This window comes from Opisthorchis viverrini, assembly GCF_000715545.1.
Source record: "Opisthorchis viverrini unplaced genomic scaffold opera_v5_64, whole genome shotgun sequence".
Lineage (NCBI taxonomy): Eukaryota > Metazoa > Platyhelminthes > Trematoda > Opisthorchiida > Opisthorchiidae > Opisthorchis > Opisthorchis viverrini.
This window is the reverse complement of record NW_008751720.1, coordinates 477,740-495,081: the sequence shown is the minus strand read 5'-3', so window position 1 is coordinate 495,081 and position 17,342 is coordinate 477,740. Positions and strand designations below refer to the sequence as shown.

Genomic DNA, 17,342 nt, shown 5'->3' with positions numbered 1-17,342 from the left:
GCTGGGATATTGCTAGGTTGCCCAAGCCCAGACAGAGGAAGTCGAAAGGCAGAGGTCGGGTTCGAACAACTGACTTTCCGGTCAGTAAATTCACGTTCTGACCCCGACCATGATGTTAGTCATGGCTACGTCGAGCAGAGTTTGTTGGAGCACCCCGTACTCAACCAGAGTGGAAAATGCAATACACTCACTGGGCTCCACATTCTTCGAGCTCCCTATTTATTATTTTTATCACACAAAACACTCTCTAACAGCACGTCTTCACTGATTTCTGCTCCCTATTCGAGTTCGGTACAGAGTCTGTTAGACTGGACTGATCAACATGATAGAACCCAGTCTACAGACAGACTAAGTTGATTCACTAATATACGCCCCGCGTAGAATTGTACGATCACTCGTGTTTTCCATCATAACCCCACTTCTGATGGTTGGAGTTGAATGATTTTCGGTCATTAGGCGAGAGATCACATGATAAGCTAAGGCAAAGGGTGTGAAATTTCCAGCGAAACTTATCTCGTCAGAAAACACTTTGATGACACTCTCCAGGCATTTCACCGTCAAACCTGACATACTTTGATGACTTTGTGGACAACATTCTTGTTTCGAAGCGACCACCAATGCAAGGATTTGGCGTTAGATCTATTTGCATCCGTGTGCACTCGCTCTGATGGTATACCGCGCAGAGTCCTGCTCATGACCACAAGTTGCCCGGTCTGAGCACTTTGCTGGATAGAACAGAAGCCAGTTCACGATGACGTGATAGGCATGAAACAACTCGTTTTTTCACTCAACTAGCCCACCCATCAGTCCAATAACGAGTGGGAACAATAATTGTTCGAATGTCTGCATACACGTATCAAATGTACTCAAATGACTTGCATTTATCTCAGCATTCACGAACATGCTACGACCAAACGTATCCACAATGTGGTATGGATACCTAAGAGAGTTCCATTCCCCACTATTTGTGTGTGCCCACCATAAATGTTCTGCCCTATCCTGTCAAAATGACTGCTCCCCAAGAAATCAACTGATCAACTAACGCTCTGCTGTAACGCGTTCAATTGGCTAACCACTCGATGCATTCTGTTTCCGTTTGACGGGCGTGATACCCACCGTAATCAACGCTTGGGTTAACTCACGGTCAGTGTGCCGTTCGATAAACCGTCTGAGTATGCTTCGATTGACCTCACGATGAAGTATTATGGCAACAGTGCTCGTAACAGATGCAGGCCCAACTTCAAACATTTCGGAAGACAAAGGAAATATCTGAGTTAGACAGACGGTAGACAAAAAATATTAAAAGGAAAGTATCTTCAAGGTAACCGTTGTGGCTTTATTGATGAAAGCAGAGGATCTAAGTGGATCGGACTCTCTGACCTCACTTGAATTTCGAATTTCCCCATAAAGTCCGGCTCAAAATCGGTTGTTTCCGAATAACACCGAGGTCTTTTTACCACCACAATGTTCACAAAATCGAAACTTCCTGAAACCAAGTGGTCAGTGTTAAACCAAAGGTGTTACCCGCGCTTCAAACTGGGTACTGTCGCACATCCTCAACATTCGGTTTCTTCAGCGCTCGGTAGACGTACCAAGACCACACGTTTACTGTTCCCAGACTATGAGTACCTTTTAGCAGCGCTTGAGCAAACTTGCACTTGTTTACTTTGCTAACCAGATAGATGAAAGCCCTTATCGGAACCAGCTCAAACAGGCGCCGTAAAACGCCATTTTTCAAGTGTATATCAACAATCTATTTGTTTTAGATTTTCTCTGCCAGTATGCTGATGATAGTAGAACTGGTCGCGACTGATGCCATGCAGAAGCTCACAAGGAAGTACAAGCTGAAATGGATGAATTTGTTGGGTGACCTAAAAAAATTCTCCGCTTTCTATCGTTTCAAAATGCCAATACGTTGCTTTCGCCTTCATTTGAAGTAAGCGTGAACAGGATCTCAAGGGCAGCTTGCCATCGCTTATCGCTCACAATATTCGTCTCCCAAGCCGTGGAACACCTCGGGGTTAACCTAGCTAATGACCACAAGTGGTCACCTGGTATCGAAACCTGTGCCGCAGTTGATGACCGCTTTCGTGATGCCAGACTGAAAGTAGTAGCCGTTTCTTTGAATAATACTCAACTCCATTACTTTAAGAATACCTCCCATTGGATTTGCTAATCTCTTGTCACATTCTTCTGGCATTTCGGAGAACGATGACCGATCAATCAACTTCAGGTAACATGTCGGAGCAGCCCAAACTTTGAAAGCTGGCTAATAAAATTGTCAAACACATTCAAGCCGGCGGCGAGCCATGCGACAATGCTATCTCCTTTGTACTCATGGGTACAGTGAAAAAAAATCGAGTGTTAAGGAGGGTCAGGTGAATTTCTATCGAAGGGAATGTGGTTAACCTCGCATACGAACAAAAATATCCGATATAAACGAAAACACAAACCCATCAGCTCCCGCAAAGACCGAAATGCATACCAGAGCCTAGCAACAGGTTAGACAGGAGGCCACAAATGACTGACTGACTTACCCGAAAGAAAACAGACGTGTAGGTTCCCAACGTGAAACTACTGCGGCGTACAGGCCAACAACAAGAGCGGCCGAGTCGAAAAGCATGTGAAACCCATCTGATATTAGTCCTAAACTATTGGTCCACACACCGTACAGGAGTTCAACGAACGTGAAGGCCTACAAAAGGAAATTGGTGAGTGGCAAAAATCAAGCAAAATATGATCACTTTGACAAACAGAAATAGAAAAAGGACATTATTCGCAAACGCCAAGTAGTTTCAGTAGGCATCCTAAGTTGGCTGATTTGTAACTCGCCCAACTAAAACCGTGATTCTGTCATCTAAGTGATCGACCACAAAGATAGCGGGGGGAATAGCCACATCAATAATGTTACCTCAAGTAAACACAGACTTTCTCAAAATCCAAAACACCACTCACCAAGTAGTATTGAAAAAAGCCTACGCAACAAAAACGAGATAACACGTTCCACCAGAGAAAAGTAAACAAGAGCACTCTTCTGCATCCTCATGCTAATGCACCCTCCTCATCATCCACATCTGCATAATCCCCGTCAGCCAAATCCTAATCCACACCACCTCCAACGTCCTCCCCCTCCTCCTCATCATAATCATCATCACTATTATCCTCAGTAACAGCGGCAGCATGAGTTAGTCGATCCACCTGAAAAGAATTAATATTTGCCAGTTGCGCACGTTTTCTCCGAATCTTGGACATGCGCTATAGACCAGCTGCTGTGACTTGATGGACGGTAGTGCAACTCTGTATCGGTCCCTTGGCTTCCTGCTCCAAAAGGCACGGGAGCTCTACACAGCCCTTTATGGAGACAAAGGGAGATTATTACAACTGTACTTATAGGGTAGCCATAGAGTGTTCGACAAGGTCGTGCTAGAATCTCCGAGAAGCGTCGAGTCAAAGATGCTCGATCCGGATTGGCTGGCATTCTAACCAATCAGAGCATTCCTTCGTTTGGTCCGTGTCCTGCACTTGACACATCCGTCCAAATGATGTGATGTTCGGTTATTAGGGACGGCTGGCTTCCGGTCACCAGCGCCCACTGTTATTTATTAGAATGATCAGTATTCGGTGTCACAATGACTCGCGTGCGCAATCCTGGTCAGTGGTCCCCATAATGGTTTGTCTGGAGATCCACATTCTGATGACGTCAGATGTCCATTCGACCTCATTGAAGCTAGCGAAAACGGTCTTAAAAATTATGAGCACCACTCCACCTTTCCACAAAATGATCGCCATCATAGTCCACAATCGCTTCCAACAACCCTTGGGTCAGGTCGATTCAAGACTGTTAGCCTGCCGTTACCCTATGGGGGTCTTGGTCGCTCTGCGGAGGGATTGCTAGAAGTTAACACACTGACGGAGGTCTTTGCTTGTGTAGACAATCCTATGTATTGCACTGAATGGCAGGGATGCATTCGCTAAAGGATGGATCACATGACTTTGCCACGCCACCTTCCGACTTTCCGTCCGCACTCACGGGAATTTAGGAGAGCTAAGGGCTACCAGGTAGACTTAACTGCTGTTTAGTTATGGAGTACATAAATACTGACTTGCGAAATTGCTCTGGTTAAACAATCAACTGAAATCCCGAAAACGTATTCGATCTAGAAAGGCGAGTGAAAAGCGTATTGTCACAATAGATGGGGGGCAAATGTCAAATCACAGCTGAGGAAATCCAACTCACAAGGTTCAAACAGAGAAAGGCGAATATTCTCCTGGATGAATGTTCTGACATGATACCTCGTATCGTTGTCCGCACGTGATACCAGAGACCCATTGTTTCCGGGTGGCTCAAAAGTGCATCACCATGAGATGGCGTCTGCCCGGCTGTGAACAAAGGCAGACCAGCCATAGAGTAGCCGATGAAATGTCCGCTGGATGCACCGTCCGGGCCGTATCCAGGTTTTACATTGGTCAACAGATTCGAAGCTAAAATAAGGGAGAAATTTGGAATCAAAGTCTACACCTCACTAAGCTAGGGAAAGTTGGAACCGATAAAAATGAGAAGGTATGAATGAACAGGTGGGTTCAAGGGTGGGGAATTGCCTATGTAAAATAAACTATTGTAAAGGGGGCTTTAATACTAAAATTGTTGCCATAGTTCCTGTCTTTAGAGAACTCGTAAAAATCATATAGAAGTTACTTTCCGTGGGGAAAAATAGTCCAACAATGGTAGTAAAACACTGAGCAGCAACAGTGTGTGCAACCGCTGCCCTATTATACTGCAACACACATGCTTGTCGGTCATAATTTTTCGTGTCCAACATTCAAACTCATTTTCTTCAGGAAATCAAAATTGTTAAATTCCCTCTTATTTAAGGATATCTTGCCTAACCCGTTCATCATTCAGCTGTAACACCCTAACTTCCATGCTAGGCGAAGGAAGCACGAGGGCTGGGATATCGCCAGGTTGCCCAAGCCTAGACAGGGGAAGTCGAGATGCGGAGGTCGGGTTAGAACCAAGGGCCTTCCGGTCAGTAAACTCGCGCTCTAACCACTGAGCCATCTCACCCCAAAGTACTATTGATGGCTACATCATGCGTTTACCCCGAATCATCAGAGTCGAATCGGACATTTTCCGCAGAGGTTCGCGCCTTTCAACTATTTTCACCAAATGAGACACTTTATTTTATGATCTGTGTAGCAGTATGTGGCTCAGGAATATTGCCGCAGTTTACTGTTTACGTAAACCTCCCTCTGTGACCGTCGTTATTCAGATCTAGCTTAACGACAGCTGGTACTGACTAGCCATATGTGTGTGTCCGAGATGCGGGTTCTGAATGGTATGGTGCACAAGATGACCCAATAAACGCACTGCATCCATTTGAGTTGACAATTATGGGCATGCTGGTGGCTTTGGAATTGCCCGTAACTTTCACCCTCTGGTCTTATTCCCTCGGGTTTACACCGAATAAAGAGCACCCAGGTGAATGAACATGCAGTTCAGTACTATTGATGGCTACATCATTCGTTTACCCCGAATCATCAGAGTCGAATCGGACATTTTCCGCAGAGGTTCGCGCCTTTCAACTATTTTCACCAAATGAGACACTTTATTTTATGATCTGTGTAGCAGTATGTGGCTCAGGAATATTGCCGCAGTTTACTGTTTACGTAAACGTCCCTCTATGACCGTCGTTATTCAGATCTAGCTTAACGACAGCTGGTACTGACTAGCCATATGTGTGTGCCCGAGATGCGGGTTCTGAATGGTATGGTGCACAAGATGACCCAATAAACGCACTGCATCCATTTGAGTTGATAATTATGGGCATGCTGGTGGCTTTGGAATTGCCCGTAACTTTCACCCTCTGGTCTTATTCCCTCGGGTTTACACCGAGTAAAGAGCACCCAGGTGAATGAACATGCAGTTCAGCGCAAACCGTATGTGTCACTAGCCAACGTGCCCGGGTATTCATTGGCGTATCGCAATGTTACAGGCCAATTCAGAAACACATGCCGGCCCAGCATGTAAAAACCTGAGCGAAACGTTTACATCCTGTACTGAGCCAGTCAATGCGCACACACACGAGGACTTACCATAAAGAATCGAAACCATGGCAAATAAGACTCCACCAGAAAGACCATGTACAGATAATCCCGATGTCTGGGAGCTCGCTCCTGGAAACGCTGATATGGAGGGCAACGAAACGTACGAATCTGGACCCCATACGAGGCTGACAGGAAATAGGGACAGATGAGTGAAACACACGTGAGCAAATGACCCACAGATGTACTACACAGTCAGAACGAATTCTCTTCAAATCCTTCGATATATTGTGCTACACGGTCACGATTGGTTGAAAACAACGATAAAAACAAAGTGAAAGAAAAATGCAGCTACAGTTCACCTTGAGTTCCTACCTGATCCCCCATTAATAAGAGCATAATATGCCGACCCAGGTAATGTGTGTTATGAGTCAGCATTCTAACCGTGATATCGTGTTCATCATTGATCCATCTAATTTTTGTAGGAAAAATATGCTTGTAATTCAAACATCTTTGACTTCATTTTTGGCATACGAAGTTTGTTTACCTAGAGGAACCGAAAGAGGTGGCCGTGTTTTCATGAAGGAAACTACTCACAAGGTTGCTGAATACTCTTCGACAGCCCACGACCGGTTTCGCCTTCTTGGGGCTCATCAGATAGGCGCAGTCCCCGAGTTTCTGGATCATAGCAATAAGCGTACTTAAAATTGTGTCCGACATATGTCTACCCATAAAGTATCCAGAGAAAGAGCAAAATTAACCTTCTGACCGGGTTCGTACGTTAAAGGCTGTAATAAAAACTGGGGAACAAGGTCTGAATAGCGAACACGAAGCGGTAAACCTATGCGATGGAGTCCAACTGGTCGCTTCCCTGGATGTCTGATACAACTACGGCTGGGATCGACAGAATCAATTATTAAGTGGAGCAGAAAATCAATGAGAGGATAAGAATGAAAAAAAACAGGGGAGATATCAGCAGCCGTATGTATTTGCTTACGCATCTTGATGTATGTGGTAAACGATTCGAATCGGTCGATACCACCATACAAAAGGATATGACGAGGCTTTTGTATGTGTCCTAGTTGAATGTGGGTTGAAATATTGTCGGGTCTCATAAACCCAGAGAAGAAAGAGATTAGAACACTCGACCAAAGTCAAAATCCTCCCTTTAATGTAGTGGCGGTTGAAATAAGACTACCGGAGTCGTCATACATGACCCCAGAAGTTTACACGTCCACATCACTGTCGTTTGAACAGCCATCCTTTTGTCCTGGCGCAACTATTCTGTTGAGTCCACACCAAAGAGAGGAAGCATTGAACTCAAATTTCACTCCCATTAGAGGTTATCAGCGGTCCATATTCTTGACCGCGCCTGACTTGTTAGGTGGAATTCTGCGCCGACAATGCTTTACTGCCCGCAGTTAGGCGGTTGGTTATGACCAAGAAGCCTATCCTTTATGCGACTAGCCAGAAGCTTGGGTTACATGCCGGTCTAATATCGAGGTAAGCTCCGATTGACCGAAAGTGCACAAGCAACAACCAATCATGACCCATTATCCGCTGAATACATCTAGAAGGCGTCAGAATTTCCAAAATGTTGTCGCCACATACGCTTCATATACGAAGCGCTGTACATGTGTTTCTGACCTGGTTTTGGGCGTTACGACACGTTGTACACCTTGGTGGTAGTTTTGACGGAAACGCTAGCTTGGAAGATCCAGACGGAACTGAGGGCGTTCAACACGTAAGCCGAGTGTGTTGCCACCACTCTATCAGCACACGCTGAGCGCGCGAATAACCACGTCTGTTCACGCTTGAGCGATGTGACTGGTTTGTCTAACGCCTCGAACGTGGATCCAGTACCTTCAAATTTTATCCGTCTCAACTTCTACGATGCTCCACAAATGTTACTTTATTCATACACTGTTCATCTTCTGAGTAATGAGGTATTATCCATGTCCCAACGATTCATGTTTTTAACCATTTTGACGCTCATCAACCTTATAATGGGTTTCTGACTGTGAATCTCCCTTCCCTAGCATATTATTTTCGTGAGCAGTAAGAAACAGCCGATTTTGAAAGGATAATACAAATCTATGCATTATGGTGATTCCGTCATCCAAATGTACCCTAAAACCTATCCGAAATACACAGGTGGAACGTTTCCATTTAGCAAACATCAGTGTAAATAACAAGTGAGAACCCACCTTAGAACTAGAGCCGTAATGGTGACACACAGCTTGGCCAGAAAAGTGGTAGCTTGTGCACCCAAACGCACGCTCACCAAACTTGTGAAGTAAAAATCCATCACGATCGTCACAGCAACAAAACTCAGCTTCAAGAGCAGGTACATGAGCGGGCCCGTTTGTAAATTTGCTGATAAAATCGCACTCCGCTCGTTTCTCTCGATTGGGGTCTAAATTGGCAGAGCAGTGGGATGAAATGAGTGATAGAGTGAGTAAAGCCCACTCAATCTGTTTGAACCATTTCTAAAAATAGTAGGCATACTTGGTAAGGCGAAAATCCAGTCCCCCAGAAATGACTGAGCAAGAAAATGGGAATCAAAATACCGAAGCCGACGGGGGCAGCCAATGCATGCAAGCGTTTCGCGCCACCTACGGAAGTGACCAGATTTTTCGACAGCGCAGCACATCCTGCATCCAGACACACCGCCAGAAATAGGATGACAACGCCAACCTAGAGAAGAAGTTATGCAAGTGGCCGAGAATGAAGAAGTTTAAGGAACGTGAAAACGAGCGTTCAAGTTGCAAGGTAGAGGGAAAAATAGGGTACTGCTGATGGTATATATTAAAAAAAAACATGGAACGTAAGAATCTAGAAATCCTACCTATATGGGAACAGCAACACAATTGCCAATTGTGATCTTTTTTAATAGCCTACACACATTAGATTTAGGGTATACTGCTCACAACTTCAAACACTGAACCTAAAACTGAGCATTAATTACACGTGTGAACCCTTGAATACGGAGCGACGAATGAGGAATGAAAACTGAAGCGTGGAAACACTAGATTGCAGAACATATACTACTAACGCCGCTTTTGATGCAACAAACTTCGACATCAACGGGATACAAAGCGGTCTCGCCTAAGGAGCACATTAGATTATATAGCCAGGACGGAACATGCTTGACTTCTACCGATTCCTCAGAACAATACAGCAGAGAGATCCTGTCTAGAATAAGCTCAAAAACAAGGAGCGAATTCAGTCGCATCATAAAAATAGGGATATAATCGTTCAGTTGTAAAAACTTTCGGTGTCTGGCTGCCATGTCACGAAGGCTGGGATACTACCAGGCTGCACAGGTCCAGACAGGAAGTCGAGGGGCAGAGGTCGACCAGGCTGTACAGATCTAGACTGGAAGTCGAGGGGCAGAGGTCAGGTTCGAACCACGGACCTTCCGGGAAGTAAAATCGCGCTTTAACCACTAAGCTATCTCGCCCTCACAGGTTGTGGTATTCCTGAAGGGTAAGTAACCAATCTCTTGCAATCAACCTGCACAGGCAGGCGCAATCATGAGCAGTGGTTCTCACACTTTTCAGCTAATCGCCCTCTTGGATCCTCATACGTTACGCTACCACCCCTTCATTTTATATACGGTACGGTGAATTCCCAACAGGTAAAACGAAACACGATCTTATGCAATAATACCAAATAGTCTCTCCAAGAAAGACCATCACCAGCGGAGACCCAAAACCCTCATTTCGATTAGTCGTCTGGGGTGTGGATTAGTTCCCAGAAAACAATGATGGTACCATGAGCAGGTTTAATGGATTAATACCAACTGAATGGTACGGAATAGTTCGGAACTCGCTAGCTAGAAAGAAGCTTCCTGATGTGCAAAAGACCTGAGTACAGTGTTGGAAATGCTGTAACGAGGGGGTGAATTTCTCCGAAATTCACAAGTTTCGTCCTGTAAATGAGAGGGAGTTCCGAGAAACTTGTGCATTTGGTGATGGGCCACACTCTTGCAGTCAACTGCACAACTGAGTCCCAGGTTAGCAAGGAATCAAAATAGGTAGAGAAAACAATATTCACTGTAGGTGCGCAAGTCATTCTCCTCTTGGAAGACATCCCCAAAGGACCTCCATTTGGAAAAGGTCGAAACAGTCTTGGAACCGGCCGTTCTTGTCTGAAAATGTCTTCATTTCGCAGAAAGAGGAATGAATCTCTTAGAGGTAGCATTGTGACTGAAAAATGATGGGTTGATCAATGAATTGTTCTTCGAGTTTTAGAAGGAACAATATTACTCCATAGTTGATACACAGTGATTCCGTAAACCGATATTATTAGTTGATGTATGAGAATTTTTAAGCCTTCACAACGTTATTATACTGGCAGTTGCTTGTATTTAGGATTATTTTATAGATAACGATAATCAGAACTTGATCAACATCGATTCAAGTTGTCACGTGTTCCGCTCCGGGAAGTGATCAAACGGAACTCGAAGCTCAATCTTGTAGTTCTAGTTCTATTTGAATTGCAAAACGTGGGACTGAACGGAGGTTTGAACTCCAACGCTTGAACCTATTGACCTCTGACAAGTGAATTAATATGACAGGAAAATCGTATATAGAGCCACCAGTCCCTTTTTCCCGGTGATGCTTGGTCACAATGGTTCGGACTCGTCGCTATGTCCCACGTTTCGTTGTCTTCACTATAAAACTAACCAGATAGAGCATGCAAACAGTTCGACAATTTTCGCATCGGAACGTGAAACAACTTGAGTCAAGGTTGGTCAGTCCACCTCAATGCCTCAAGCACAAGTCGAGATACAAACAACTAAAGATGGAATGACAATGTGAAGTCGTAAGACACTCGAAAGGTTGTCCAGTCCGAGCTTAATAAATGGGATAAATAACCGGAAGGAACAAAACACAACCAGGCAACTAGAAACCCATAAATGTTGACTTGTGTTTGCTTGCCATTGTGGGCTCTCTGCGTACTTATGACACTTTTATGCGTGGCACATGGCGTTGAAGGTACATTTTTGCCATTTAATCTCACACCAGACCCAGTATGACGGACAATTTGTTGCCTGATGTGCGAGTCTTGACTGTACTAGCGCACACTGCGCCTTGAAGAGCATTCACCATTGTTTGTCCTTTCTTTGGTTGTTGGTCTTTAGACGCGTGTTCCCATACCAAAATCTTTACATACTTTGGGATTCACCTCATCAGACTGGCACTGTTCTTGGCATGATTTCGAATGAGACGTTTCTCTCTTTTCTCCCATATTCTCCTGTTACTCTTTCACATTCATCGCTTGCATTCACTTTTTATGTTTGTGACCATGCTCTTCAAAAATAAATGATAATAGTATGATAATAGTAGTAGTGGTACGAACAGTCTTACATCTCTGAAATATCATCAATAAGTGTGACCAGAAAGATTTGTATGACTTACTTTATGATCCGAAAGACCAAAGTTGGCAAACAGTTCGTAAAGCTTGTGTATCAGAAGACTTTTGTGAACACCTTCAGCTAAAGTTACCACAGTTAAGGAGAACCTGCAGATGTGGATTGTACCATGGTAGAGAAGTGAGTAGCGTAGCGCGCCAGCACACCAGCCACTAAAAAATTAACCGAGTTAGTGGTCACGCATTCATTCATCATTCATCGATAGCGAAGAGACGGTTACGCATTAGGGGGGCGACAGGCTGCAACGCTGCAGTAAACACATTACCGGCGGAGAAAGTTACTTTCGGTTTTTTTTATTATGTTTTGAGTATGAAGGCGGTGCTCTGATGCGGGAATTCCATTGGTTACGTGACTGAGCCAGGATTTTGACTGTTGTCACCCAGGGAGACGACGGCTGCTGACGCAAATGAGTTTGCTGCACGAAGTTTCAAACCCAGCTGACAGGACATTGCCTAATCACTTCCACCTACCAATACTGTGAAAAGGGCGTGACCCGACGAACGCTCCCCATGGGAAGGAGCTACTTCTTCAATACTACTGATCTGATGTTCCCACGAAATTCCTTAGGTGCGTCGGAGATATCGATGGTTAAACACCGAGCATTCATTGATCATCTACTCGAGATAGTCGCACGACTGATCTATGATTGGGCGCAATGCAACGTTGTAAAAGCTGTTCACCAGTGACAGAGAATCCGGTATCACACTGACACCAACGATATAGACAAGACCCACGCTCTTCCCTTCTACTAAGGAAATTCAACCCTCCGCCAGTTCACTGGCATTATTGCAACTACCCAAGAGAGATTTTCTGGGTCACAGTACCCCGTGGTTTCTCAAGTATGAACTTCTGATTCAATTATATCCCATCCTACCGTTACATGTACATTAGCTTAAATGAATGTTAAAGTGTACATCACAAGAATTCAAGTAAGATCATGTAGGAAAATTGTGAATTACTGTTCCACGGCGGGTGCACTATCACATCCGCTGCCTCAAGAAAAAACGAGATATCGAACGTGCGAGTGATTAGTATTCCTTTTGCTGTGATCCAATATTCATAGCATTGGTACAGTGCGATGGCTCGTCCGCTCCTGATAGACCAAGATGACCTAACGGACCCTAATAATGGCGAAAAAATCGTTCAGCCGTTCGATCTTTTGGTGTTTAACCATGCCACCAGGAGACATGGCGATTGGGAAACTACCAGGTATCCCAAGCATAAACAGGGGTCGGGTTAGAACCACGGATCTTACAGTCAGAACAGAAGGTCTAAACAGACTCGCCTCTGCTGAAGGGCGGTATCCGAGCTCTTTGAAAATTGAGACCAAGTAAAAATTAACGTATTTTCCAAATTTTCAAATACAGGTGCACCGAGTTGTGGGTAATTCGCCAGGCACTCGACGATGGACAAAAGTGATCAACATTGAATGAACCAGGCATCGTACCACTATCTCGCCAAGCGACTTCCGGCTTTGAAGACATCACCACCATCAGAGACAGAAACGTCAACGTTGACAATTAAGCTTCATCACCGTAAAACCACAAAGTTAATTTATATTTAAAGCCTCAAAGAGAAAATTAGAGAGGGCAGTGGATTAGGGAGGAACCTGGTACAAACTTACTGCAAGCAATCCGAAGTGCTCACACCTCCATACGTTCAGTCAGAATATCTAGAGAGAGAGCACGAACGTCACTGACAAACGATCAGTCACGATTTCTTGTAATGCCTCTAATCAAGCGTAAAAGGTGCCACAAGGACCCCATCCTGGAAGGTATGCCGAACCAACAACAAACCTCCGTAATCTTTCACAGCCTTCTGCCAAGCCATACGTTGACCACATCGCGGTTTGCGCCATTATGAGGGAGGCGGGGAAAACAACACTCGTTTCGGTAGACGGTGTTTCGGCGTTCGTAGCATATGGTTGAGTCACCACAGTTAATGGTGCTGCGTGTTCCCCGCGATTGATTGAAGTACGTGCTGCACAACCCGTTTTCTGACCACCTCGCATCGTTGTCGCTGTCTGACACCAGCAACGCTTCTGAAGCATCCGTGGTTGAAAACCCGAAGATGCCTGATATGTTTCGCAACTATACAGCAACACAGTCCTTACTGCAGCCTGGTGCACGTGACCCTTGAGACCCAACGATATGCCGTTTTGATGCCACAAGTAAAGCGAATCAGCAGACGTAATTCTGGCCTTTCAGGTTCATGCACTGAATTCATCAAATACGCTTCCGTCAGAGCTAATACAACTACTGAGGCACGTAAAATACCTCACAACTTCCAGTAATTCTCCTTGAATTGGAAGGGGTACGTTCAGACACTGCAAGTTACGAAGCATGACTTTGCATTTGAAGGTGCAAGGAGAATGCCGAAGGATGACATGATGGTCATCAGTTTATTCAACAGAGCTTGTGCCTCGCCTTCGTCTTCAAAGATGAGGATGATGTCGTCTGCGTACTCCAGATCGACAGCATATTCACCAGCAACGATTTAAACGCCAGCGTCTGACTCAGTATTTCATCAGTAACGAAGTTGAACCAGGACGAAACACAATGCGATGTTTTGTGTATACCGGGAAAGCGCAGCGAAAGCTAACAACAAACGTTTACGACTAATGTTCACACAAGTACTTCATACCGGACTCTCGCCACCTATAATTAGGTGTGAAGGAACAGGTGGAAATGTAAGAGGAGAGGACTCAGCAGTTGCATATTTTTGCTTATTCGTTTGCTGTACGCAGCAAGTAAAGTGACCCAGTAGACGGCATCATGGCGATGTGGCCTGAGCATATTTTTGGTCATGAAGTTCACGTTTTTACGCGGTCTGAGGTACTATTGCGACGCCCTTACCTAGACAGGAGGGCGACTATGGACCTCAGTCAGAGCTTTTGGCTTAAAAACCTGATTGAGAAGCAGCGCGTGAGTGCGCGAATACTACCACGGTTTTTTTAGGAACAACTCACTGTGTCTGTTCCAACCCCAACCTGGAGGACTAGGAGACTTTGTTCGTCAGAGAAGCTCCGACGACGTCAAGGTGTATCTCTTTTGCATCAAAAAACAGTACTCAAGACGATAGTGTTGCCACAGGGTAGATAAAATGAACTTTAGCCCTAAATAGTGATGGCATACTACGTTAACACCACTTATCGGTGTTGAGCAGCTCGCCATCGGAGAAGTAGTTATGTAGTGAGACAATAACAGTATGCCTCTAGTACCACGCGGTTTAAGGGAGATATAGGATAGAATTTTTCCTGGTGCGCTGCCATTCTGTTGGAGATACGCGTGAAAATTTATTGCATATCGATTAGTGAGACAAACGGAATAAAGGATACGGTGTAGAGAATCTCCATCGACCGTATCATTGTCAAAGAAGGCCACACTGATGACACCTAAAATGAAGAATAAGGCCCCACGTGCCTTGAAATGAAGATGTGAAAATAAGTATTTACTTTGGAAGTAGATGAAGCGCCGTACATAACCGTACTGACAGCTGCCAGAACAAGGAGTTCACTATTCTCAAACAATAAAACGGATCTAATATGCGTTAAATTGTATGGCGTTGTAAGCACCTGAAAGGTCCGCAGAGGTATAATCCCTCAATCCATAGTGCATCGAGTATCACCCTTGCCAAAGAAAACCTGCAAACTTGAAACCACTGGATATAATGTACTCATGTAAAAGTAACTTCTCACCTGTAATTTTGTCAGAGCATGTCCTGTGCTGAAAGGCCTTTGCAACGGCAAGAGGATTAAAGCAGCACTGGAAACTGAAGTCCAACTGTAATAACTATTACCTTAGCTTCAAAAGAAGCAGAAATGATACCGTTGGTATGTGTCTCAAAAACTCGAAGGCCGTAAAGTAAGCGACGACCTTGAGTAATTTCGAAAGCACCAGCAAACCTTGGTGAAACCGGACACTAAAAATGATTTGGGAGTGGTCAAAATGAACATACCCTCTCGTTGGATATATGACTGCATGCGTGCTCATCTGAAACAGAATGTACCGAAAAATCGTTTTGGTGTCAACCGTTTACGCCAGCAGCATTAAACCAAAACCACTGCACTATTACAGGAAATAACGTCAAAAACGAAAGAAAAAACTACTCCAACATTCGGCAGTCCACCAGACTAATACAGTGATCTTGGTAGATAAATTCACCTACACGTTCCATTGACTGTTCCGCGTGTCTGTATCCACTTGGTCTCACGCATTTTTATTTTGTGATAAGGATTTTGAAGTTCCGATTTTTCCTCTACATGTGAGGTCAGTCTATGCGGGAAGGCTAAGAAACATGAAATAGCTACTTCAAACTTGCTGAGAATAGCCATCAATGCACATCAAGAATCCAAGCTGTATTCGGTGGCTAGTTGAGTGCAGATAACTTTAAGGTCAGATTGCAGAACCTTTGTGGAGAAACGAAAGAAGGCGAGCATAGTGCTGCGCAAGATGCCCAAAGGTCCCCCTGATTCTTGTCCGGGAGGCAGATACCCAACCACGCTACGAAAAATGGATACCCGAAAATCGAAGGATCGGAAGGGAATGACCATCCAGAGTAAAGAACGCCTCGACCGTTGGGCTGAATACTTCGAACAGCAGTTATCGTGGCCACCAGGTGCCACTCATCTGGAGCTCCCAGTTGACATAAAACCCTGAACGATGAACGTGGAACCCCATACGGTCTGGGAGGTTTATGACTGCATATGATTTCTCCAGCGCCACCGAACTTCCACTGGGCAGAGTCGGTGATAATGTTCACTTTCAAAAAGGGGCTCTTAGTGTGTGGTAACCACAAGGGGGTCAGCTTGACCCCGGTCGTTAGGGGACTGTCAGCATTACTCCTGCTTCGTCACCTTATGGTGGGAGTTGAAACACTGACTTGAAGACAACAAGCAGAATTCCTGCCTGGTAGTGGTTGCGTAGACGAAATCTTCACACTCCGTCAGGTGTTAGAACAACGCCATACGTACAAACGACGCACAATTTTAGTATTCCTGGATTTCTAAGATGCTACAAAATGCCCGGAAGTTCGTGAGCATGATACGTTTTTGTATGTTTAGACTTCCAGACGTGTGCGAGTTGTGTAGAGCTCTCCAAAAAGCATCCGTACACAAAGTGGTGTCCGTCACGGGTGCTCCCTATCTCCATTACTATTTATTTTCGTGATCGTTGAGACCATGAGAAGAATGCTGGAAGGTTTTCAAATAGCCTGCAACGAAGACGATGTCGAGATGGAATGTGCAGATGTAAGGTCATGCTCGTGGACATGCAGTCACTGAATGCGCTACTTACATTCCAGGAAGAGGCATTCGAAGTTGTGGAGCGCTTTACGTACCCTGGATGTTGTGTCGGTTCTGACCGTAGTGTGACAGATGAGGTCAATGCACGAATCTCCAAGACCCGGGTCGCATTTGCTAATTTGAGATACCCAGGGCGTCAAAGCGGTACATCCAAATATCTCAAGGGACGTGTGCGGGCTGATTTTCTGTATGGCTGTGTAACGACCAGCGGAACTGAGACGTCTTCAGGTGTTCGACAATCGTTGTCTCAGGATTGTAGCCCGTGTGGGTTGGTGTCGGCGTATCCATAACGAGACAATAAGAAACAAAGTTTTCAGTTGTGCAACGGGAACTTCCGTTGAAGAATGTGTCCAGCACAGCAGGCTACGTTGATTAGGCCGTGGATCAAACCTAAACTCCGAATCTAGACTGCTCCTGTCTGGGGTTCAGAAACCTGGCAGTGCCTCTACCCTCGTGCTTTCTTCGGGTGGCATGGCAGCCAGGAAGCGAAAGTGTTACAGATGAACGATTATTTTATTATCAATTCATCTGATCATTGTTAACAAGAACGCCTAAGTA

At 44.9% G+C, this 17,342-nt stretch overlaps 1 protein-coding gene across 1 annotated transcript in view; it reads right to left on the bottom strand.

Annotated features, from left to right (window-relative positions):
* Positions 1-16,934, bottom strand: part of T265_04079 (hypothetical protein) — a gene marked incomplete at both ends in the record, with an annotated part of 36,049 nt that extends 19,115 nt beyond the window's left edge. The window contains 15 exon segments of the mRNA XM_009168725.1: positions 2,538-2,695; positions 4,238-4,482; positions 6,094-6,230; positions 8,250-8,458; positions 8,551-8,739; positions 11,469-11,545; positions 14,820-14,904; positions 14,937-15,021; positions 15,057-15,132; positions 15,180-15,246; positions 15,281-15,403; positions 15,440-15,474; positions 15,976-16,258; positions 16,777-16,898; positions 16,913-16,934. Of these exon segments, the coding sequence (XP_009166989.1) occupies positions 2,538-2,695; positions 4,238-4,482; positions 6,094-6,230; positions 8,250-8,458; positions 8,551-8,739; positions 11,469-11,545; positions 14,820-14,904; positions 14,937-15,021; positions 15,057-15,132; positions 15,180-15,246; positions 15,281-15,403; positions 15,440-15,474; positions 15,976-16,258; positions 16,777-16,898; positions 16,913-16,934 (1,913 nt within the window).
* Between the last annotated feature and the right edge of the window lie 408 nt (positions 16,935-17,342).